The sequence below is a fragment of the Gopherus evgoodei genome, chromosome 3 (genome assembly GCF_007399415.2).
Source record: "Gopherus evgoodei ecotype Sinaloan lineage chromosome 3, rGopEvg1_v1.p, whole genome shotgun sequence".
NCBI classification, from domain to species: Eukaryota; Metazoa; Chordata; order Testudines; family Testudinidae; genus Gopherus; species Gopherus evgoodei.
Genome location: NC_044324.1, coordinates 23,615,414 through 23,636,764, shown reverse-complemented (window position 1 = coordinate 23,636,764; position 21,351 = coordinate 23,615,414). Strand labels below are relative to the sequence as shown.

Here is a 21,351-nt window from a genome sequence, read left to right as displayed (position 1 = left end):
GGGGTCCTTTTGGAGCTCTTTGCAGTCTTCCTGGGAGTTAACTATCTTGAGTAGTTTTTTTATCATCTGCAAATTTTGCCATCTCACTGATTACACCTTTTAAGATTGATGAATATATTGAATAAGATTGGTTCCAGTGCAGACTTCTGGTGGACACCACTCTTTACCTCTCTCAATTCTGAAAACTGACCATTTATTTCGACCCTTTGTTTCTTATCTTCTTACCAGTTACCAATCCATGAGAGGACCTTCCCTCTAATCCCATGACAGCTTACTTTGCTTAAAAGCCCTAAGTGCAGGACCTTGTTAAAGGCTTTCTGAAAATCTAAGTACACTGTATTCACTGAATCCCTCTTGTCCACATGCCTGTTGACCCCCTCAAAGAATTCTAGTAGATTGGTGAGGCATGATTTCCCTTTACAAAAACCATGTTGACTTTTCCCCCAACAAATTATGTTCATTTATGTGTCTGACAATTTTGCTATTTACTATAGTTTCAACCAGTTTGCCAAGTACTGAAGGCAGCCTTACTGGTCTATAATTGCCGGGATTATCTCTGGAGCTCTGTAGATTGGCACTTAAATTCTTTATTTTCCTGATTGTTTCTCTCAGGTCCAGCCTCGATTGTTCCCTTATCAATGTTATAAAACTTCCTGTCAATAATGCAGAACCATCATCATCATTTATTCATTTCTGAAGTCCCTGTTATTAAATATAAAAAAGAGCCAGATTTTCCTCTTCCTGTTTCTGGTGCAAAGCTGAAGTAAATCAATGGAGCTGCTACGGATTTATATTGGTGTAACTGAGATTAGAGAAGGTGACAAACAAAATAGCATGAAAACTGAATTTCAGCAGTTCATTAAGGAAAAAAAGGGAATCTTGAATTTAGATAGAAAAAATAGCAGCTGAAGCTCTGTGGAGCCTCCCATAGGAAGGGCTCCATGAGATGGAGGTGCAAAGTGTGCAAAAATCACTATTTTCTATCAATCTTTTCTCGGTTAAACTGGTGTAAATTTGGAGTAAATTTGTTGATATTGTGGAGTTACTCCAGATTTATGCCTGTGTGTCTCACGGCAGAATTTTTCCAATTACTCTTAACTTTCATTACAATCTTTATAATTCTGTGCATGTCAGGATTTGTTAATCTCATTGTTCAACACCGAGTAACCTTATCCTGCATGCAGGATATCATTGTAAATTTGGTATCATCAGCTAAACTGAACCTCGCCCTGTGTATTTGGCAGATGGTAATACATGCATTAAATATTCTGTGGTTTCTCTGAGGTCGTAAAGTGTTATTTTTCTGGCTTCTAAGCGCTGTTAGACAAAGTTGTGAAAAACTGTAAAGGGGTAGAACAGGAAAACTGCAAAGAATTGTGTGAAATTTTTTGCCGATCTCTTTTTGTATGATTGGCTGGATGAGGTGGTGTTCAGCAATCAATCAACGCTTAACACGCTAGCAAAAGCTCTGCTTTCTTCTGTGTCTGGTACTCTGGTTCCAATGGCTGTGCTTAACAACAAGAGCTTCACAGCACCCCACCCAGACTCTCTGTCTGGAAAGCTTAGCTTTTAAAGATATAGTCCCTAATGCCAAGATGACACTGCAGGACCAGAAGTGGAGTAAAATGTTCCTAGCTGGGTATGTTGTCCAGCATGAGGCACTGGAAAATAAAGGAGGTCGTGTCACCGTGTATTTTATAACTGATTTCTGATGCAAGTGAACTTGGAACCTGTAGTTAGCTTGAATAGATCACCCACTGTGTAGGCACTGTGATCCCCAATGCTGATTGTGCTTGGTGTTTTCATTGTCCATGCAGATGATTGATCTCAGTTGACCCAGGTTTCCGTACTTGCCACGATAACCATGGGAATGGATTCCATTCACAGAGCTGTCCACACTCTGGATCTGGTGTCAGGATTTGGATCTGGATGTCTGGGAGGCAGTGATCAGGGGGAACATTTTCAAAAGCAACTAAGTGATGTTGGTGCCTAAGTCCCATTTTCAAAAGGGACCTAGGCACTTAAAACCCTAAATCCCATTGACTTTCAAGGAGACAGGTTTCTAAGGGGCAGATTTTCAAAGGTATTTAGATACTTCATGATGCAGATATGCACCAAGAGAATTAGATATATAGGCAGTTATGAAAATCTCACCTGGTGCCATTTGCATCTTTAGGCACCTAAATCCTTTAAAATCTGGTCCTAAGTACATTACTTCTGAAAATAAAACTTTGGCCCCTAATTCCCTTAGGAGCTTTTGAAAAATTTAACCCAAGTCTTTATCATGGACTGACCATTATCTCAGTCACTTTGAGATTGGGGCAGTTCTCTCCTGTTGGAATAACAGATCTGGCTCGATGGTCCACAATTGAATTATCATGAAACTAAGGCTTAGAGAGGCTAATTCACTTGCCCAAGGTCACACAACAAGTTATGGTCACAATTCTCACACCAGGATATGTATTGCTCCCCCATTGATTTTAGTGAGAAGTACTGGGATCCTGCAGGGACCAAATAGAGCCCCTGAATTAGAACACAGATCTACTGATGCCAGCTACTGTGATTATTCTAGTAGGCAAATGCCTGCTAAGTATGAAGAAGTTAAAGCACCCTGAAGAATTCACATGCATGTTATTTTCTATTCTCACCAACAGGCATCTCTCCAGCCACTGTTTCTGAGAGAGCCTTAAAACACATTGATATAGTGATAGCAGCAAGAGAAATGAATGCATTCCAGAAAAGAACCACATTAAAAACACCTTGCCTCTGCCCTGTCTTTATAAACACACCTATCTGACTTTATAGTCTAGCATACAACGCACTTAATGCATTTTCCTAGTGTTGTGCAATACCTTCTTCTCATATTGGAAATATAAAACAGATGATCTAGCAAAACCAGAGATTTCATTGGGTTGTCAGGGATACGGGAGAATGCTCAGTGTTAAGCCAGTTTTCAAAAATCCAAGTGAGCTAAATTGAGTTAAATCGGAATAATTCAATTCCATTGTCTCCAAATGAGTTCACTATAAGAGAATATTATCTGGTGCTGACCGGGAAAAAGAAAACTTTCTGTTCAACAGGTGTTATGGGTCAAAACCAAAAAGAGATTGCAAAATATTTCCATTGTTGCCACATGAGGGTATATTAAACGGCATGTCCTTATTACCTTTCAATATGAGCTGTGTAGCAGAACACAGCTGCAGGTGATTACAGACAATAATGCCAGAATTTGACAGTAGAATGTCAGTGTCAAAATTAAATTTGGGAGATTAAATAAGGGATGGCAACACTTTTGTTTTATAGATGGCAACACTTCAGTCATTTTAGAGTCTTTGCTTTCAGACATGAAATTCTAATCTTCCCTAACATGTTTGCTGGGTGCGGGAGGGTTCAGTTGGGATTCTAGTTTCTCAGTCCTAACAATAAGGTCATGATGATTCTTCACTGTGTTCGAGCATGGCAGCAACAGAGCACTGGTGTGGTTCCTTGACCCGTGGCTAGCAGAGCCGGATGGAAGTGAGAGCAACAGGCAGCCTACTTTAACTTCCACCACTGGCATAAGGTCCGAAATGGATATTATGCCAGTGGAAGATCAGGCATAGAGATGCTCTCTTCCATCCTGAATGCCTTTGAAACACATCATCTCTGCCCTCATGCCAGGGATGGAGGTGTGGCTGATGCCAGAGGTGATAGAGTCACTTGTGTCAGCGTTCTGCTCCTGGAGTTCCCCATGTCAAGGTGAATTCTTCAGCTGTTTTACTCCTGGGGGAATTCTGCATCATTGCGCATGTGCAGAATTTATATCCCTTGCAGATTTCTTCATTTCCCCACAGAAAAATGACTTTCTGGTGGGGAAACAAAGGGAAGCCACAAGAATGGTCATTTGACCCTCCCCAGCAGTATGTTTGGGGTGCCCAGGGCAGCTGGCAGAAAGGTAAATCTCTGTGGAGGAGGGGGAGGGATTGGGGAAGACCCGGCTGGTGGCCCCTACCCTGCACCAGACTCAGCTGCTAGTCTCAGCTGAGATGAGGAGGACGGGACTTCCTCTTCCCCTGCACGGAATCCAAAGCTGTGTCAGACCCACCCCCAGATTTTTCCCCCGGATGTAGGAAGTGCTGCAAACTCCCTCACTCCCCACCCCCGGCACGCTTCCTACACTCATCACTTAGCTGCAGAGAGAGGGATCACTGTACAGAGAGCTGCTCCCCCATCCACCAACCCTTGTGCATCCAGACCCCCTCATACCCAGACTCTCCCGCCAAGCCTCACCTCCTGCACCTGGACCACCCCAACAGGCCACCCACACCCAGATCCCCACCCTACTGAGCCTCAACCAGCTGCACCTGGATCCCCACCCCACTGAGCCCCACTCACCCCACACCTAGAGCTTCCACACTGATCCCCACGACACACAGATCTCCCTGCTAAGTTCTATTACACACACAGATCACCCACACCCAGAGATACCCCCACTGAGCCCCAACCACCTTCACCTGGACCTCCATGCAGAGTCCCATTACTTTTGCCCCCAGAACCCTCCAACAAGCCCCTGTGCATCCAGATCCCCCCCCCCCCACTGGATCCCCCACTGAGCATCCCGCACCCAGATTTCCCCACAGAACCCTCTCAACCCACACCTGGATCCCCCTACACTAAGCCCCTCCACACTTGGATCATGCCTTGCTGAGCCTGCCTGCCCACACCTGGTACAGAGGGCAGGGCCCTGGGGTGTTTCTGGGGCAGGTCCAGTCTTTGCACTGTGTCAGGATTGGGTGCAGCCTCACCGCTGAATCTGTGTCCCAAGTGAGGGAGGGGAGGGGGGGAGTTGTATAGTCATCTCCAACCTCTGTGCAGCCAGTGGCCTGTGCTCCCCAATGCTATACTGGAGCCTCCATATTTATTTGAGAAATAAAATTTGCAGAATTTTAAAATATTGTGTGCAGAATTTTTAATGTTTTGGCACAGAATTTTTTATTTTTTGGTGCAAAATGCGCTCAGGAGTATCCTTTGCACCACATAAGATGGGTTTAAAGACCTGGTTCTGAAAATACTTCTGCACATACATAGCTTCATTCATTGGCTACATCTACATTTGAGTTGGCAGGTGTGATTTCCGGTTTGCATAGACATTCCCACTTGCTAAGACTAGCAGTATAGCCAGGGTAGCATTGGAGGTAGTTCAGGCTAGCTGCCTGCGTACATACCCACCCAGACACCCTGGGTATATACTTGGGTGGTTACCCCAAACTGCTACCTAGGCTACATTGCTATTTTTAGTGTACTAGCTCGAGCAGAGCTAGTACTGGTATGTCTCCATCAGCTGAGAATCACACCTCCCGTCACAAATGTAGATGTCAGCATTGAGTAAAGTAGCTCACAGGGGTAAAACCGTGCAGAATCGGGCCTAAAAGTGTAATGCTTCAGAGCCACAGCTGTTGTAAATCAGCTGAGGTTCTGGCCCTTATCCTCATTAGGGCCATCTTGTTATTTTGCACATTATACATTATCAGTTATTTGTATTACCAAAGTGCCTAGTGGTGGACCAGGACCCACATTGTGCTAGGTGCTGTACAAACCTAGAACAAAAAGAAGGTCCCTGTCCCAGAGAGTTTTCAATCCATGTAATAACTTGCAAACTTCTGCTCAATCACCTGGGGCAAATACACTGATGGATGAATAAAATATCTGTAATTGGTTCATTCTGATGATGGTGAAGTGTAGACACTGAGATCTTGCACCTGGGCTGATGTTTTTGCTGGAGAATTTGGCACCTTTGTTATATGCTGTATCTTGTCATCATTTTGAGTGCAGAACTCCCACTGGAGTCAAAAGGAATTTATTGTATGGGGAAGGATGGACTGCGGGATTTAGCCTTTAGTAAGTCTTAAAGTAAAAGGTCCAAATTCTCCTCTCTGCTGTGCAGCCCCTTTGAAATCAACTGAAAGTGGAACTTGACCCAAATTCAATTCTGAAATGGGGAGAGGTTTGAAACTGGCTGGATATCATGAGTGTTTTGTGTGGCATCACGTTTCATTGTTGTCAACTGGCTTTTTCAATCACACTGTATCTTCTGTGGGGGGAGGGATAGCTCAGTGGTTTGAGCATTGGCCTGCTAAACCCAGGGTTGTGAGGTCAGTCCTTGAGGGGGCCATTTAGGGAACTGGAGTTAGAAAAAAAAACAATCCCCTCTGGGAATTCATCCTGCTTTGAGCAGGGGGTTGGACTAGATGATCTCCTGAGGTCCCTTCCAACTCTGATATTCTAGGATTCTAAGTGACTGGGAGAACATAGCACTATGGCTGGCATCTTCTGAGACATTCCTGCCACCTTAAATGAATTTACATAAAAGCAAAAATGAGCATGAAGTACTGAACCAGATGCAATATTAATGGCAATACTGTAGAGCTGGAATAGTGCTATTGGAATTGGGGAGCTCCAATTCATTAACCCTCTTCACTGGATGTTTGATAATAACAGTGTGAGGAGGTACCGGGGCATCTCCCAGTCCATGTGTACATGGCCATTCGCCCCATACTATCTACAACTGTTCTACCTACCTTGAGATCCGATGGCTGCAGTGTACCAAAAACACAGCCTAGGATGTAGGAACATCATGACAGCACCTCTTTTCCTCCTTCCAGGGGCCGTTTTTTGTTGCTATATTGTTAGGAGGGAAGGGCTGTACCTAAGAGTCACCTGTGTCACAGGAGAACTAGGTCTAGCCTGGGGCAATCCTCATGTAGCTGGTTTACAGTCACATCCCACAGGAGATACAGCACAAACAGAGTCTCACACCAGAGCATCTGGCCTTAGCTTTGTAAGTATGGTCACAGGCAGTGTTAATGAGAGTGTTTCTAAGCCTTTCTTTCTTCCCACTCACCCGTTTATTTATTTATTGACAAAGGCCTTGAGAGAGGTTTGACAAAGGCTTTAAAGAAGCTGGACGACTATCTGAACACCCCTCTCCCTGAAGAAATCGATGCAGACAGCACTGAAGAGGAGAAAGTGTCTAAACGCAAGTTTCTGGACGGGGATGAGCTGACGCTTGCTGATTGCAACCTTCTGCCCAAACTTCATGTTGTTAAGGTAAAAGGCTTCATCTGATGGATAAGCAAATCTGGTCTGACAGTAAAGTGCTCAAGTCTGTAAACCTGAACTATCCTAGAAATGCTGTAGCTCTATCTGTCAGTCCCTTCTTTTCTATAGGAAAGAGCCTGGTCTATAAATAGTTTGTAAGGTCCTACAATCTTGGCCAAAAGTGCAAAGAAAATTAAATAAGATCTAAAAAGACTCTTTGATTGTAAAGAGGAAGGAAAACCAGATTGAATGTGCATTAATGTGAGGCTCCCGCTCAACTCCCGTGCACTGTGAGGTGGGCAGAATAGGCTGGGGTATTGCATGGTACTTCCTAACTCCCTAGAGAGTCCATCTCTCACTATTCACTAGTCTGGGTCAGCAAGTACATGGTGTTTGGGTTCTATGGGATGTACGTCACAACTCAGGTAGAGCAAACAGGACTCTGGCAGCCAAGTGTAAGTCTAGCAGGTTCTTTAACAGGATATGGGGCCTGCTGAGTGGCCAGATCCCTTGCTCTGAGGTAAAAGGGAAGTGGTCGATTAAATTCACTAGATCTCTCCTTCACAGCGTTATCTGCCCCACTGCTGGTAGATGTCAGAGGTCAGAGCAAGCTGAAGTTCTCCTCTCTGCCAGATACTGTTGGGCTGGTGGAGTCCAATTCTCCAACCTCAAGAATATACGTAGTAGGGGAAGATCCAGGGTTAGGGACTAAGGACCTCTCTGGCACATAGTGACCGGGGAAAGAGGAAGGACTTGAGGCCAATATATATACAGCTTGCTTCTTTCCCTAGTGTCTGGGTTTGCAGAGAGAAAAGAGCAGAAGCTTGTGCTAGCTGGAGCTATTAGAAACACACCAGCATATCTCACAGCTAATACCGTACAGGCTAGTTTGCTTTTGATTTGGACTATATTTTGTCTTTAATCTTTCGCACTTATTGCACTCTGTCACTGTATTTCCTTTTTGTTTCTTCACATTGGTATAAAATCACACCTGGCTCTATCAACTAAACCACACATCTCCTTGGACTGATTATCTTGCCAGTGCCCCTGTCTCCCTCATTCTGCACTCCCAGCCCCCCACACACTGGTTTTATAAAATAGGGTTGTATAAGCTTTGTGACCTTTTGGCTTCCCTTGATAGGAAGTGTATTTTTAAAGCTATCTACCATGACAGCTGCAAACCGTCATCATCCAGATTCTTTCTTTCCACTGGACTATTTTATAAATTATTTTTTGTTTTTTCTGACTATTGTGTGTATATGCATGATCAAGTAGCACTACATATGTAAGAAAATAACGCTTAACGCTTAGGATATGTCTTCACTACGATTAAAAACCCACAGCTGGCCTGTGCCAGCTGACTCGAGCTCATGGGGCTTGGGCTTGCGGGGCTATTTAATTGCATTGTAGACATTCGGGTTTGGGCTAGAGCTGGGTTCTAGAATGGGGTGAGCTGGGAGGGTCCCAGAGCTCAGGCTTCAGCCTGAGCCCGAATGTCTACAGCAGAATTAAACAGTCAAACAATCTGAGCCCTGCAAGCCCAAGTCAGCTGGCACTGGTCAGCTGCAGGTGTGTAACTGCAGTGTAGACATACTCTTAGTGCTTTTCTCCACAAATCTTAAAGCGCTGTACAATAGGGGCTAAGCATAATTTGCCCCATTTTTTATAGATGGGGAAACTGAGACACAGAGAGCTTGAAGTGACTTGTCCAATGTCACACAGAAAGTCAGTGGCAGATCCAGGATTAGAACCCCAGGTCTCACTCTGAGTTTTTACCCTATGCATCCTCAGTGGTTTGAGCATTGGCCTGCTAAACCCAGGGTTGTGAGGTCAATCCTTGAGGGGGCCATTTAGGGATCTGGGGCAAAAAAAAATGTTGGGGATTGGTCCTGCTTTGAGCAGGGGGTTGGACTAGATGACCTCCTGAGGTCCCTTCCAACCCTGATATTTTATGATTCTATGAACATTCCCACCCATGTATAACCTAAAGAGAGCTGTTCAGATGTACCAGCTGTTCAGCTCATATGTCACATAGCAAAGTTAACAATGAAAGGTAGCTCTGGGATCCAGGGTTTAAGATGCAGAATGGTCACTGGTGTAGTGCAAAGGATATTCATCATTCTCTCTTCTAAGTGCTGTATTTATTCAATTTATCAGATTACATGTTTCTTCAGAAAAAAACAAGTACCTGGTAGACAAGGCAAGCCAGGAGCTGGAAAGTGGAGCCAAGTCATGCATCTACCTTGGCTCCATGAGTCAAAACATAAGCTAAGCCATGGTGAGCACTGACTTTACACATATAAAAAGAGAACACAGAATGTGATGCCTAAATCACTTACACGGTAATGGGATCATATTCTCACTGGTTTGGCACTTTCTCTGGCTCATCTTCCCTTATGGAGGCACAGCCAGACATTTTAATGCGAATGCTTAAAACTTTCATTGTGTGGCCTATTGCTAGTTCCCATCTTCTTAAGGCAAAATGAAAGATTGGTAAACAGACCTTGTAGAATTATAAATCTCTTATCGACATGCATAGCTGCAGACTATTGTCCTAGGTCTGTTTTACGGACACAAAAAAACGGTGGTCATATAAGGATGTTCTCATTTGATTAAAGACTTCCAGTGGAAATTGTGTGCATCTCAACCTAAATTGATGAATGGGTTCTATCCTCTATGTTCAGTGCGAAACACTTCTGAAAGGAGTGGGGTTGCATAGATGCAGCTTAGAAATGGATTTTGCCTAGAGTATGCCAAAGGGATCCTGGTAATAAGAATAAACCATAATCCCTTGTAAGAACAGAGCTGTCCTGAAAAACCTGAGATGGATGGAAACTCTAATAAGTACTTTAGAAAACAGAGGGGAGCTGTACGGTACATATGGATGTAATTCCCTTTATACTCAGGAGTAACTTTACAGTCATAAAAACTAGAGATGGGAAAGACCCAATAAATTAACTAATCCTTCCCGCCCAATCAATTTGTCCATTCTGTCACTGCAGGATTTTTACATACATTGTATTATTAAATTCATTGCCCAACCAGGACAAAAGGCCCCAGTCTAGCAAGGTACTTAAGCATGTATCTAACCTTAAGCAATGAGTTAATCCCATTGATTATGTACGTATTACAAGTAAGGCATGTGCTTAATTAACGTGCTGAATCAAGGCCTAAATGTCTTTAATGGTTGGGCTTCTACAGAGATTTCCAATCTAGTAAATCTCAGAGATAGGAAACTTCCTGATACACACATGTATTTTCCCAGTTCACACCAATACTCCTCGTTCAATCAGCCTGAGATATTACTAATGCACCTAGATCTTGGTATCTAAGTCCTGGTGCCCTGTACCATTCTGAACAGATATTTCCCCTCCTTGTTGTGTGTATCTTTGCAATGTTTGTAGATGGTTATATCCCCTGCCATGATTGTTTGACCAAGCAATATGTTTCATTCTTTTAGTCTTTTCTCAGTTCACACCCTTTAAACCATCTACCTTTTAATGTGTCATCCAACCAGGCATCATCTCTGATAATGCCATTCCAGCAGTTAGAGGGGATGTTCATAGGAAAGAGGGAAAAAAACATGGTGGAGCCTGTTGGGTCTTTGGATATAGTACTTGCTGGTACTAAGTCGGGATTTGGCATCAGTTACCACACAGTGGGATTGGACTTCTTTTACTGCTTGTCTACACAAACACTTAGTTTGCAGCAAGCTGGGGTGTAACTGTACCCCACACTAGTCTGCTGTGCACTAAGAGTCCTCATGTACCCTGCTGCCACACACTAAAAGTTCCTAGTACACTTTAATTTACCCCTCTTTCAAAGCAGGGAAGATCAAAGCAGGGCCAGCTCCAGGCACTAGCCCAGCAAGCAGGTGCTTGGGGTGGCCAATGGAGAGGGGAGGCACATCCTGCTCTTCGGCGGCGGCTCCCTCATTCCCTGTCGGAGGGAAGGACCAGCCACCAAATTGCCGCCGAAGACTGAAGTGGTGGCAGTAAAGCTGATCGTGATCACGGCTTTTTTTTTTTTTCCTGGCAAAAACCCTGGAGACGGCCCTGGATCAAAGCACACTTTTAGTGGATGGCAGCCCGGACCACATGGATACTTACTGTGCAGCAAGCTAGCATGGGGTAGCATGCTCCCAGCTTGCTGCAAACTAAGTGTTTGTGTAGACAAGCCCTGAGACTAGGTACTGTATTTTCATGGTAATGGTCAGGAAATATTGAACTTTTGATGGAACAAAAAGAATGAAGTTCTACTAAGGACTATAAAAGGGTTTAAAAGGGAACTAGATAAATTCATGGAGGTTAAGATAAATTCATGTTGATTAGCCAGGATGGGTAAAAAATGGTGTCCCTAACATCTATTTGTCAGAGGGTGGAGATGGATGGTTGGATAGAGATCACTTGATCATTACCTGTTAGGTTCACGCCCTCTGGGGCACCTGGCATTGGCCACTGTCAGTAGACAGGATACTGGGCTGGATGGACCTTTGGTCTGTCCCTGTGTGGCCATTCTTACGTTCTTATGTTTTTTAAGTTTAAAAGCCTAAGACCAGCAAGTTTATTTTTTTGTCTTTGCTCTAGATTGTAGCTAAGAAATACCGCAACTATGAGTTCCCAACAGAGATGACGGGGCTATGGCGATATCTGAAGAATGCTTATGCCAGGGATGAATTCACCAACACTTGTGCTGCGGACAAAGAAATTGAGCAAGCTTATGCAGATGTGGCCAAGCGGCTCAGCAATTCCTAACTGACATCAGCAAGGGCTCAGTATCCCCAGTTCACAGACCCCTCTCCTTGTTGCCTTAGGATATATTCTTCATCCTGTTTCTGGTTGGTGTTCCCATGACTTCAGCTGTTAAAGTGTATTGGTCAGGGCCAAATCTGCCTCTCCCTAGAGAAAACATAAGGCAACAGCAGAGGGGTAAAAAAACCCTCTGGAATCTGAACCCAAGAGCTGGAGCAAGTATTATTATTGGCAATTATCAGTATTTTGAAACTATTCATCTATTTTTTTTTTAATATCAGCCACCTATTTTATTGGGAACTTTAAAAAATAGGATATTTAGCTGAAAATTTCAAGTAGATGGATTAGGAATGTACAGAACTGGTTCTTCTCTGGTCCTTTTCAAGGACACTTTTTTCTGATGTGATCTATCCAAAATAACACTGCTAGTGGGAACCTTGAGGTAGTAGGAATGAGGTGTGTATGAAAGCAAAAAGAGTTTGACCCTAAGGGAGAAATTTTCTTAGCAGGTATATATTCAGAAACCTCTGTTTTAATGGGGCTGGAAGAGGTTATAATATGAGCATTAGTGAGGAAAGCATCAGTGAACATGTCAAACTTGCAGATGCTGCTTGGCATATGTTTTGCATATTTCCATTTCACCCAAATCATACAAGGAAAAGAGAATGAGAGATAAACTGGGCAGTTCTTGGAACAGCAGTGCTGATACCCAAAAGCCCACTGACTCTATGGGGGGACGTACTCAGATGCTGTAGTAATAGGGGCTATATAATTAGCCCGTTACATATAAAGAATCCTCACAGTAGCTGACTCATTTTAGATATTCTCACCTTAACTCTATATTTGCCAGCTTATTTAGATGGGAGCCCGTGGTGGGAGTGGAAATCTGTTGCCTCGTTTGAACAGCAGATTGGGGAGAAATACCCAATTTTGAGCTTTTGAAATTGATCACCTTTCAAAGTTCATCTCCCATTCTAGAGATCAGGTTGGCCTGAAAACTTTAAGGAGGATGAGCTAGAAGGGAGACCCGAAGCAGAGAAACTCCCACCCTAGCCAGAAGGTTGGCAAGCATACCAGCACAAACGCACAATGGCTTTTTCCCAGTCGTTTCCTGTTTCATATCACTGCTGTTTAAATGACCCTTCTGACTGTGCACTAGGGTTGGTTTCCGAAGCAATTAGTTTGTGCTATGGGCAGCCATTTTATGAACAGATCTGCTTAGTACTGATCACTTTATTGGTGAATTACTTTAAGAAATTAAGAGCAACAATTCTTTTGTATGAAATATAAAAGATTGAGCTGACTTAGCTAGCTATATATCAGGGAGAGGAAGGCTCCCAATCTTCATCAAATCTGGAGATGTATAGTTATTTGAAAAGATAAAATAAAATTGAACTCTAGCACTCCTTTGCTCCACTCCTGATTAGACCTCTGCTCCTGTATGAAACCACAGTGACCTCAGTGAGACTCCATACTGGCAAACCCTTAAATGAGGGAACCCAGGATCAGGCCCTTGTTTGCAATTAGAAAGCTAATGGATTGGAGGCAACTTATAAGGCCAGAATCTGCTCTGTTACACAGATGTAGATCTAGAGTAATTCCAGTGACTTTGGCGCAGTTACTCTGCATTCACAGCAGCGCAGCTGAGAACAGAATTTTGCTCATCGAATGATGACATTTATGGCTGACTGCTGTATTGCACAGAGCAGTCAATTTGTTCTGAACTTTCAAAAACCTTGGAAGAAAGTCCATGAGCTCCCTAGTCTTCCCTCAGACCTCAGAATGGGCTATATAAACAAGCAAAGGCTCATACTCTTTACAATGTTGCTGAGAAATTAACTGACTCTGAGAGCACGAGTAACAGCCAGCAAAATACAATGAGATTAGAAGAGTCTGCACATGCACATGTGGTTTATTAAAAATGTGTCTTCATAACATAACCAGATTGGAATTATTTGTATATTTTTTTAAAAAAATGAAGATATTTAATTATTTTGATTGATTAAATTCTTTCTTTCTTTCTTCTCAACATATTGGTTGAGCTGACTCACCCTGTAAGATGTTATAACCAAGGCTCTGAAAATTTAGTTTGTTATGAACAGTGGTTTTCTGTGTCTGATTAATGGCCATTTTGGATTTTTTTTTCACTATGGCTTGGCTATCAGAACTCCAGCTGACCAAGACTACACTTTTCTCAATCATCATTCAACAGGGTTTTTTTTAATCAGAGGCTTTGTCTAATCAGAGTTATGTGTGAACTGTGAATAAAGAAGTAGAAAGAGGATGCAGCTAGCTGTTCTGTGCATATTTTACTTGGCTCCTTTAAGAAGTTCACAGAAACGGACAGTAGGTCTCAGGCAGGATTAGGTGAACCAGTTCAAGAGATATACCAATTTCTGCTTTTCCTATGTGAACTTTGATCCATTTCCTGAATCAAATTTGAACAAAACCTCTTAAGATTCTGAAATGTTCTAATACAGTTTGCTTTCATTTTAATTAAAAACAGCTCCATGCCAAAACCACTAGATCTGAACACCCTCAAAGTAGAGCTGGTTTTAAAATTTTCCTACTAAAATTTTGTTGGTTGTTTTTGTTTTTTTTAGTGGAAAATGGCTTTTCAATGCAATGGACATCTTTATGAGAAAATTTCTATAGTCTCTGAATATTTTTGAGATGTTGTTATAAGAATTCAAAATCCCCAAACCACAATTTGTTTCGGTTTTCAGCAACTAAAAGACTACATTTTATTTATTTAGGTTAGTTTTGGTTTTTCAACGTTAATGTGAAAAATCAAAATCAGTTAAAATGGGAAAAATGTTTTCAATCACAATTTTTCACACAGAAATTTAAAAAAAACCCACCTACCTTCTGAGTAGCTTTATGTCAAATTTTGTAGGAGATTCAAATCTGGATCTGGATCCTAATTTTGCACCTCATCCCTACCTCAGTAATGGGATGATCCAAAACTCTGGATCCAAACCCTCCTGAACTTTGAGTGAGTTTGAAATTCAGACCCTTGTTCTCAAGTCTAATTTTCACACATCTTTGTGCTTCTCAGCTCAAAATATGACCAGTAAAAGGAAGTACCAGAAATCCATATAGAAAATTGTGCTGTTTGGATTTCCAGCCCCTTTCTCTAGACCCAGAAGGTTCAGATAAGCTTCTTTTTACCATCACCAGTGAGATTTTAAAGAGCTCCAGAACTTCTCTACTCAAGGCCTTTTTGTGGCTTTCCATTGTATTTAGAATTTTAAGTAGTATGTGTTAATCCTGCAGGAGATTGTTTATCTACATTGGCAAAGCAACATTTCTGAAAAGAATCTAAGTGACAAGACAGACAGAACAGATTTACAATAACTTTGTTCATAAATTTCTTGAAAGATGTAAAGAGAGACATAGTGCAGAGGGGGAAGAAGCCAACAATATGGATTTAATCATCTACATTTCAGAAATGCAGACCAAATGTCTGTAAAGATGTCCATTTCATCCAAACATTTCTTAGGTATTTGTTTCAAAGATATTAGTTCACTCAGTCCAATGCTCCATTCATATTTGGAACCCATGTCGATTCCGCTTTAATTTTGGGGCTGCTAGGAGAACTCATACGTTAGTAATACTCTGATTTTCTGTTAGGATATTTGAGATGCTGATAAGCCGCCTTAGCTGTAAAGGTGAGAGGACTAAGGAAGTATCTGTTTCTATGACACTTAAAATAGGAATCATGACAAACACCTGCCCTCTCCAAGGAAAGAAATCTTCAAAGAATGTTGCTTTCCCATTGGAATGCAGCTCCAAGATATATTTTGCTGCATATATGGCTACTGGATGTCATGTTTAGATCAGCTTACAGGTTCACTGGCAGGGAGAAATGGCATGCACATATCAGAAGGAAGTTAGCTAAAGGAACTGAGGAAAGGAGAGCAGCCACTTTTCTGTTCTGGAACGTGAGGCTGACCATGCACTTTGTGTAGTAACAGTTCCCGTGAGCCACTTGTTAACCTTCATACCTTTTGCTACCTATCTCTCCCTGTCTCAGCCCAGGTTCAGCATTTCTTTCCTCCTTTATTTTCCGTACCACATAACAAAACATGAGAAAAATAGGGACATAAGCTCAGATCCCCAAAGGTATGTAGGGCTCTTACTTCCATTAAAATCAATGGAAGTTAGGAAACTAAATACTTTTGAGGTTCTGGACTACAGGCACTAGAGAAACAATAGACCTGGCTCTCAACCTCAGTTTGGTCATGACTTCTCTGCCTTTCCCATATTGCTAGATGAGAGGGAGTCACAGATAGACCCCAGCTGTATGGGAGAGAGGTTTGGGGGGTTATAGTATGGAAAAGAGGGTAAGAAAAAAGTTGAGAACCTAGTTTTAGCGCATACTGTCCATCTCCTGTCTCCTGATACAGGCCATGCCATCTTTTAAACTGATAGGACTCATTGGTCCAGAGGCCAGTTATTGCAACAGAGCTTCTCTTATCCCTCATCATCCCAACATTGCAGTGGAAGCCAGAGCCTGAAATGGGTGTCAGCCTCCTTGCTGCTGGGGCAGATAGTTGGTGGGTGGATTTATTGGCTTACTGAAAAATTAGGTAGAATAAAGCCAGCAGTACCAGAGAGTGATTTTACAGCCCGGTTAAGCCCCTGCAGCCGATAAAAACTTTCTCTTTTTAAAATGAGTTGAACATTTTAAGAAAAGAAATGAACTCCTCCATTCTCTTTATAGATTTTTTGTTTAGGCATTGGGAAGTTTGAATTTGTTTATTATTCCTCTCCACATCGTCATCCTTCATGATATATTTTTGATGTAAGATTTTTTTTTCTAGCAGATTTTTTCCCTTTGCCACATCTTTTATCTATTCCTTAATGCTCACATCTGTGATGAGCTTGCGATGCCAGAAGAGACAGGGAAGGCAGCTGCTTGTTGAGTAGCTGAAGGAGCTAATTAATTTTTAGAGAAATTTAGTATTAAAGCCTATTTATTTTTTTTAAAATCCATATGTATTTCTTTTAATGTGGTATCCTAGAGATATTGTAACCATGAGCACTCTTCAATGGGCTAGACTGTGACAGCACTGAGCAAGGAACGGTGCATAAATTAGTCCATCCTAGGAGTAGTACCAGGAGTCACTGTGACCGGAAGACACCCTCTGAATCACAGTCATTCCTTTGTGTCTTTGTTCCAACAGGATAGTAATTTACTACTGGCCTATACCAGCAGCAAAGTATGACACCCCACCCATGCTGTGATGGCCAGTTCTTCTTCATAGCATATGTGCAATGCGCCGCATGTGGCACGTGACTAGGGTTCATTACCACATTTAGTCTGCTGGTTGGTACATTAGCTTCCCCGGCCCAGGCCGGGTATTGATGGGAGCGCAATGTGAATGGAAAAGGCTGAAGCCAATCCTCTGCTCATTCCCTGCCTCTCACCAGCTCAGGGAAAATCAGAAGCAGGCATGTGTGGGAGATTTTTTTTAACTATGCAACAAGTATTGTATGAACTCAGTGGCCTTTCTAAGACTTGGGATTTCGGGCAGCCAGGAATTCCTCTCTGGCAATAAGACAGGACCTAAATCATTCCCCCCGTCCCCTTATTGCAGAAGTTTAAAAATTTTAAACACTGAAGACAATAATACACTTGGAAAAAAGTGCATTTTTTGAGCTGCACCTCATCACCCCCGAACTATGACACTATCATTAGTTCAGCAAACTCCGCCACCAAATAGACACTTCTATTATGTGATGTCTCTGGCAGGGTGGCTGTGCTCTTCTATGAAGTGTCTACTCAAAGGCACTCCATTGGCTATGCTCCAGATACAAAGAGAGAGAGAGAAGCAGGCAGAGGTTGCAGTGCCCCTATTCTTGAGCCCAATTCCCTAGCCATGGTATAATAGACTTTAGTGCACGTTGCTCCTAGGACTAGAATACCACAAAAGTCCCTGTCCAGCAAAACATTTAAACACATTTTTAGCTTTAAGCATGAGAGTAAGGACTTCTCGTGTGTTCTAGTGCTTGGCTGGACAAGGACCACCCACATTAGAGAAATCTATACAGATAAAGAGCACAAATTCTGTTTCCTTTGACATCCAATGGGCAGAATTTTTCAGAGAGTTTGGAGCAACCCCTCAGAGGTATTTGGGTGCCCAGCTCCCATCTGGGCCTTCGTCTTTGGAGAATAATGAATATTTGAAGAAAACAAATAGCAGTGATACACGGTTTTCAGTAAAGTGCTAAGCACAACAAGGGGCCAAATTCTGCTTTTGGTGTAAATGGAGAAACTCAGTGACTCCGTTAGAAATTATTCTACATGGTGGACTAGGCTGTGCTGCCATAGTCTAATATCATTGCCTATGATTCAGTGGGATGCATGGACTAGAGAACTACATGCTTTTTGGTGGTACCTAACAGTATAACCATGCCCCCATTGTGTCTGTCTCACTCTTTTTATGAAGCGGCATGTTTAAAAGAAAACTAGGTAGGGTGTTGTTTTTAGAGGAGGAGAAGCAATCCAGTCATGCTTTAATGGTTCTCAGCATTGCTTCTGTCAATTAGCACCTCAGGGTGGAAGCTGGTGGCAGAAGACTGCCTGAGGTTAAAACATGGAAGCAGCAAAGTTTGGGTGTTGCTTGCAGAGGGTACTACAGGGACCCCCTGAAAGCTTTTCATGCTGTAGAACACTAGCACCAGTGAATAGCCTTCAACGCCCAAAGAACCATTTCAGTTGGAAATGTCATATCAGTGTAGATACTGCATTGTTACTGGATGGCTTTTGTTGCTTCTGAACCATCCCTGTAGAACCACAGACTGTAAAGAAGCTGTGAAATGACTTCTGGCACCAAATTAATCCCTTTTTGCACTCTATTGCACTGCTTTTTGGAAACAAGTCATAATTAAATGGCATTTACAAATAGCCAATTTCTGTACCTTTTTTATTGATTCATTAAAAAAAAAAATACAACCAGACCATTCATCGCCTGTTAGGAAATGTGAGTTTCTCCACAGCTTTTTGAGACTCTAATAAGTAAGCCACAATGACACAATGGAGAGCTATGTGATTCTAAATATTGTGATTCCAATTTGTAAGATTAGAGTTAGGGCTAAATTAACAAATATTCTGGGCGGGATTATAGTCTGGTTGTTGGAACAGGGCTCCTAGAAGTGTGCTCCACTCCCAACTCTTCTGATGTTTGCTGAGAGTCCTTGAGCAAGACACTTCAGCTCCCTGGGCTAGATACTTTACTTACACTGAGTAGCACATTCCTCCATAAATGGTCTCATCAACTTTAATGAGACTATTTATGGAGTCAGATTCTATTCATTGTGAATAAGGGCATCAAAGTCTGGACCTCTATTTACCCATCTGCAATGTGGATATAATCTGTCCCCACCTTCGAGCAGTGTGGTGAGGTTTAACTGATTAATGTTGCAAAGTGCTGTGAGATTCTTGGATGGAAGATAGTGTCATAAAGTGAAGTTCGTGTGAATCACTGACAGTGGTACTGGATATCAGTTAAGGTCCTGATCATACTCTCATTGATTTAAATGGGGATTTTACCATTTACTTCAGTGAGAACAGGATCTGGACTTCAGTAGCCAAGATAAGTTAGTAATCTCTTGGGGCAACAGAGGAATGGGGCTGCATCCTGACCTCTTTCAAGTATGTTAACCTGCTCCTGGGAGAATTTCCAGCACTCCTCATTGGAGACTGCTGTGAAACCCCTGCCACCGCATCACATGATAAAATGGGGTTCAGAAATCACCTGATGTGGACTGTCTAGCAGTGAGTCAGACCCATTGGCCTAAACTACAGCCACTAAATTGGTCTGACATCAGTAACCACAACGTAAGAGTACGGCCTCTGAAGCGATTCAAACCAGTGTCTTTGTCGCCAGTCGTTTTCTATTTATAACAACAACAACACAGATCCACTTACTAATCACAATCAAGCACAACAGGCGCATGCATTGTTCTGCCTCAGTCTCATTTCTCGTGCGGGTGAATTAAAGCATTCAGCCTTTGGCCTCTTGCCTCACACCACACACACCCAAGGCGGGCAATTATGGCATAACAATGCGCACCCTGTTGTGTCTGAATGCATAAAGTCAGTTGCACTCCAGCACTAACCTCCTGCTAAATGGATTTAAAATGTTCCCCTAAGTGCTGAGTCGCCACCCTCCCTAACTTGTTCTTGCCAATGTCATTTTGTGTCTAAGTCTTTGGTTTCGAATGAGTGAGAGCTCATGGCATTGTTTAATGTTGGCAACGGCTGGGCATTGCTGGCAATAAAAAGAAAGGGAAAAGTCTTTCCCAGTGAAAAATCAACTGCTGTCATGTGATGAATTTTCAGAGACTGTGACGCTCTTCACAAAGGGGGCTCTGTGGCTTTGGTGGCAAATCCTCAACTGGAGTAAATACTCCTCACGCAGTCAACATCAATGGAGCGATGACAGTTTAGATCACCTACAGATCTTCCCCTATGGTTAAGGCTAAGATTTTGTATAAGTCATGGACAGGCCACGGGCAATAAAGAAAAATTCACGGAAGCCCATGAACTGTCCCTGACTTTTACTAAGAAGATCCATGATAAAACAGGAAAGGACTGGGCAGCTATGGGTGGTTGGGAGCTCAGGAACTCCCAACACCCATGGGGGCTCAGAGTTCCATGGTCCCCCTGTCCCTCCCCACAGAGGGGAGCGGCAGGGTTCCCCTGCCTCCACTGCAGTGTGGATCTGCGGGGGGTCCACCTGCCCTCCTTGGCAGCTGGGTGTTCTAGGGATCCCCCTGCTCCCCATGGCAGCCAGGGGCTCTGGGAGTCCCCCTGCTCTGCAGCGTTGGCAGAGAGCTGTGGGGGTCCCCATACCGCTGCCACCGTGATGAGTTTCCAGGATCACCTTCCCCTGTGGTGGCCAGGATCTGTGGGGTCCCCCTGCCCTGCTGTGAGGGTTGGGGAGCTGCGAGGGTCCCCCTGCCCCCTGCAGAGGCCGGGAGCTGTGGGGTACCTCACAGCTCCCTGCCACTGTGGGAAGTGGCAGGATCCTGCACCTCCCAGGCACAGGGGCTGAGGTCAGGGAGGTCTTTGGAAGTCACGGATTCCCGGACTTCCGCAGCCTCTGTGACAAAACCATAGCCTTACCTAGAGAATTTAGTATCCAGTAAGCCACAGACACCCTCTGCCTTCAGTGTCTTCAGTTAATGACTTCACAGCTCCAAACCAAATTTGATAAAGAAATCTGAAAGGTGAACACAAATGCCTTTAAACTCTAAATAAACACATGAAACAGCTTAGAATTCTGGCTCATTAGATAACCTTGTATGAAGGGAACAAAGGTATTGAGGGTGGGTTTGAAGTGGAAGCAGGTGGATGGGGTCCACATTAACCTATGCATGCTTCCCCCCATACACACTGCTGCCATGTAGGTGAGGGAGGATGATGGGTGCCAGTGTAGAGTTGGAATTTGGGGGATCCAGGGGTTCCATATGAGGGCAAACCCCTACAGCAATGTGGAGGAAGCTGTGGGTG

General features: G+C 43.2%; 1 protein-coding gene across 4 annotated transcripts in view; it reads left to right on the top strand.

Moving 5' to 3' along the window:
• The window catches only part of CLIC5 (chloride intracellular channel 5), a 136,338-nt gene extending 116,185 nt beyond the window's left edge, over positions 1 to 20,153 (top strand). For all 4 annotated transcript variants that reach the window (XM_030555264.1, XM_030555265.1, XM_030555266.1 and 1 more), the window contains 2 exons: positions 6,905 to 7,086; positions 11,664 to 20,153. In XM_030555264.1, the coding sequence (XP_030411124.1) occupies positions 6,905 to 7,086; positions 11,664 to 11,831 (350 nt within the window). In that variant the 3' untranslated portion in view covers positions 11,832 to 20,153. The remainder of the gene's footprint in view (positions 1 to 6,904; positions 7,087 to 11,663) is intronic.
• The last annotated feature ends 1,198 nt before the right edge of the window (positions 20,154 to 21,351 follow it).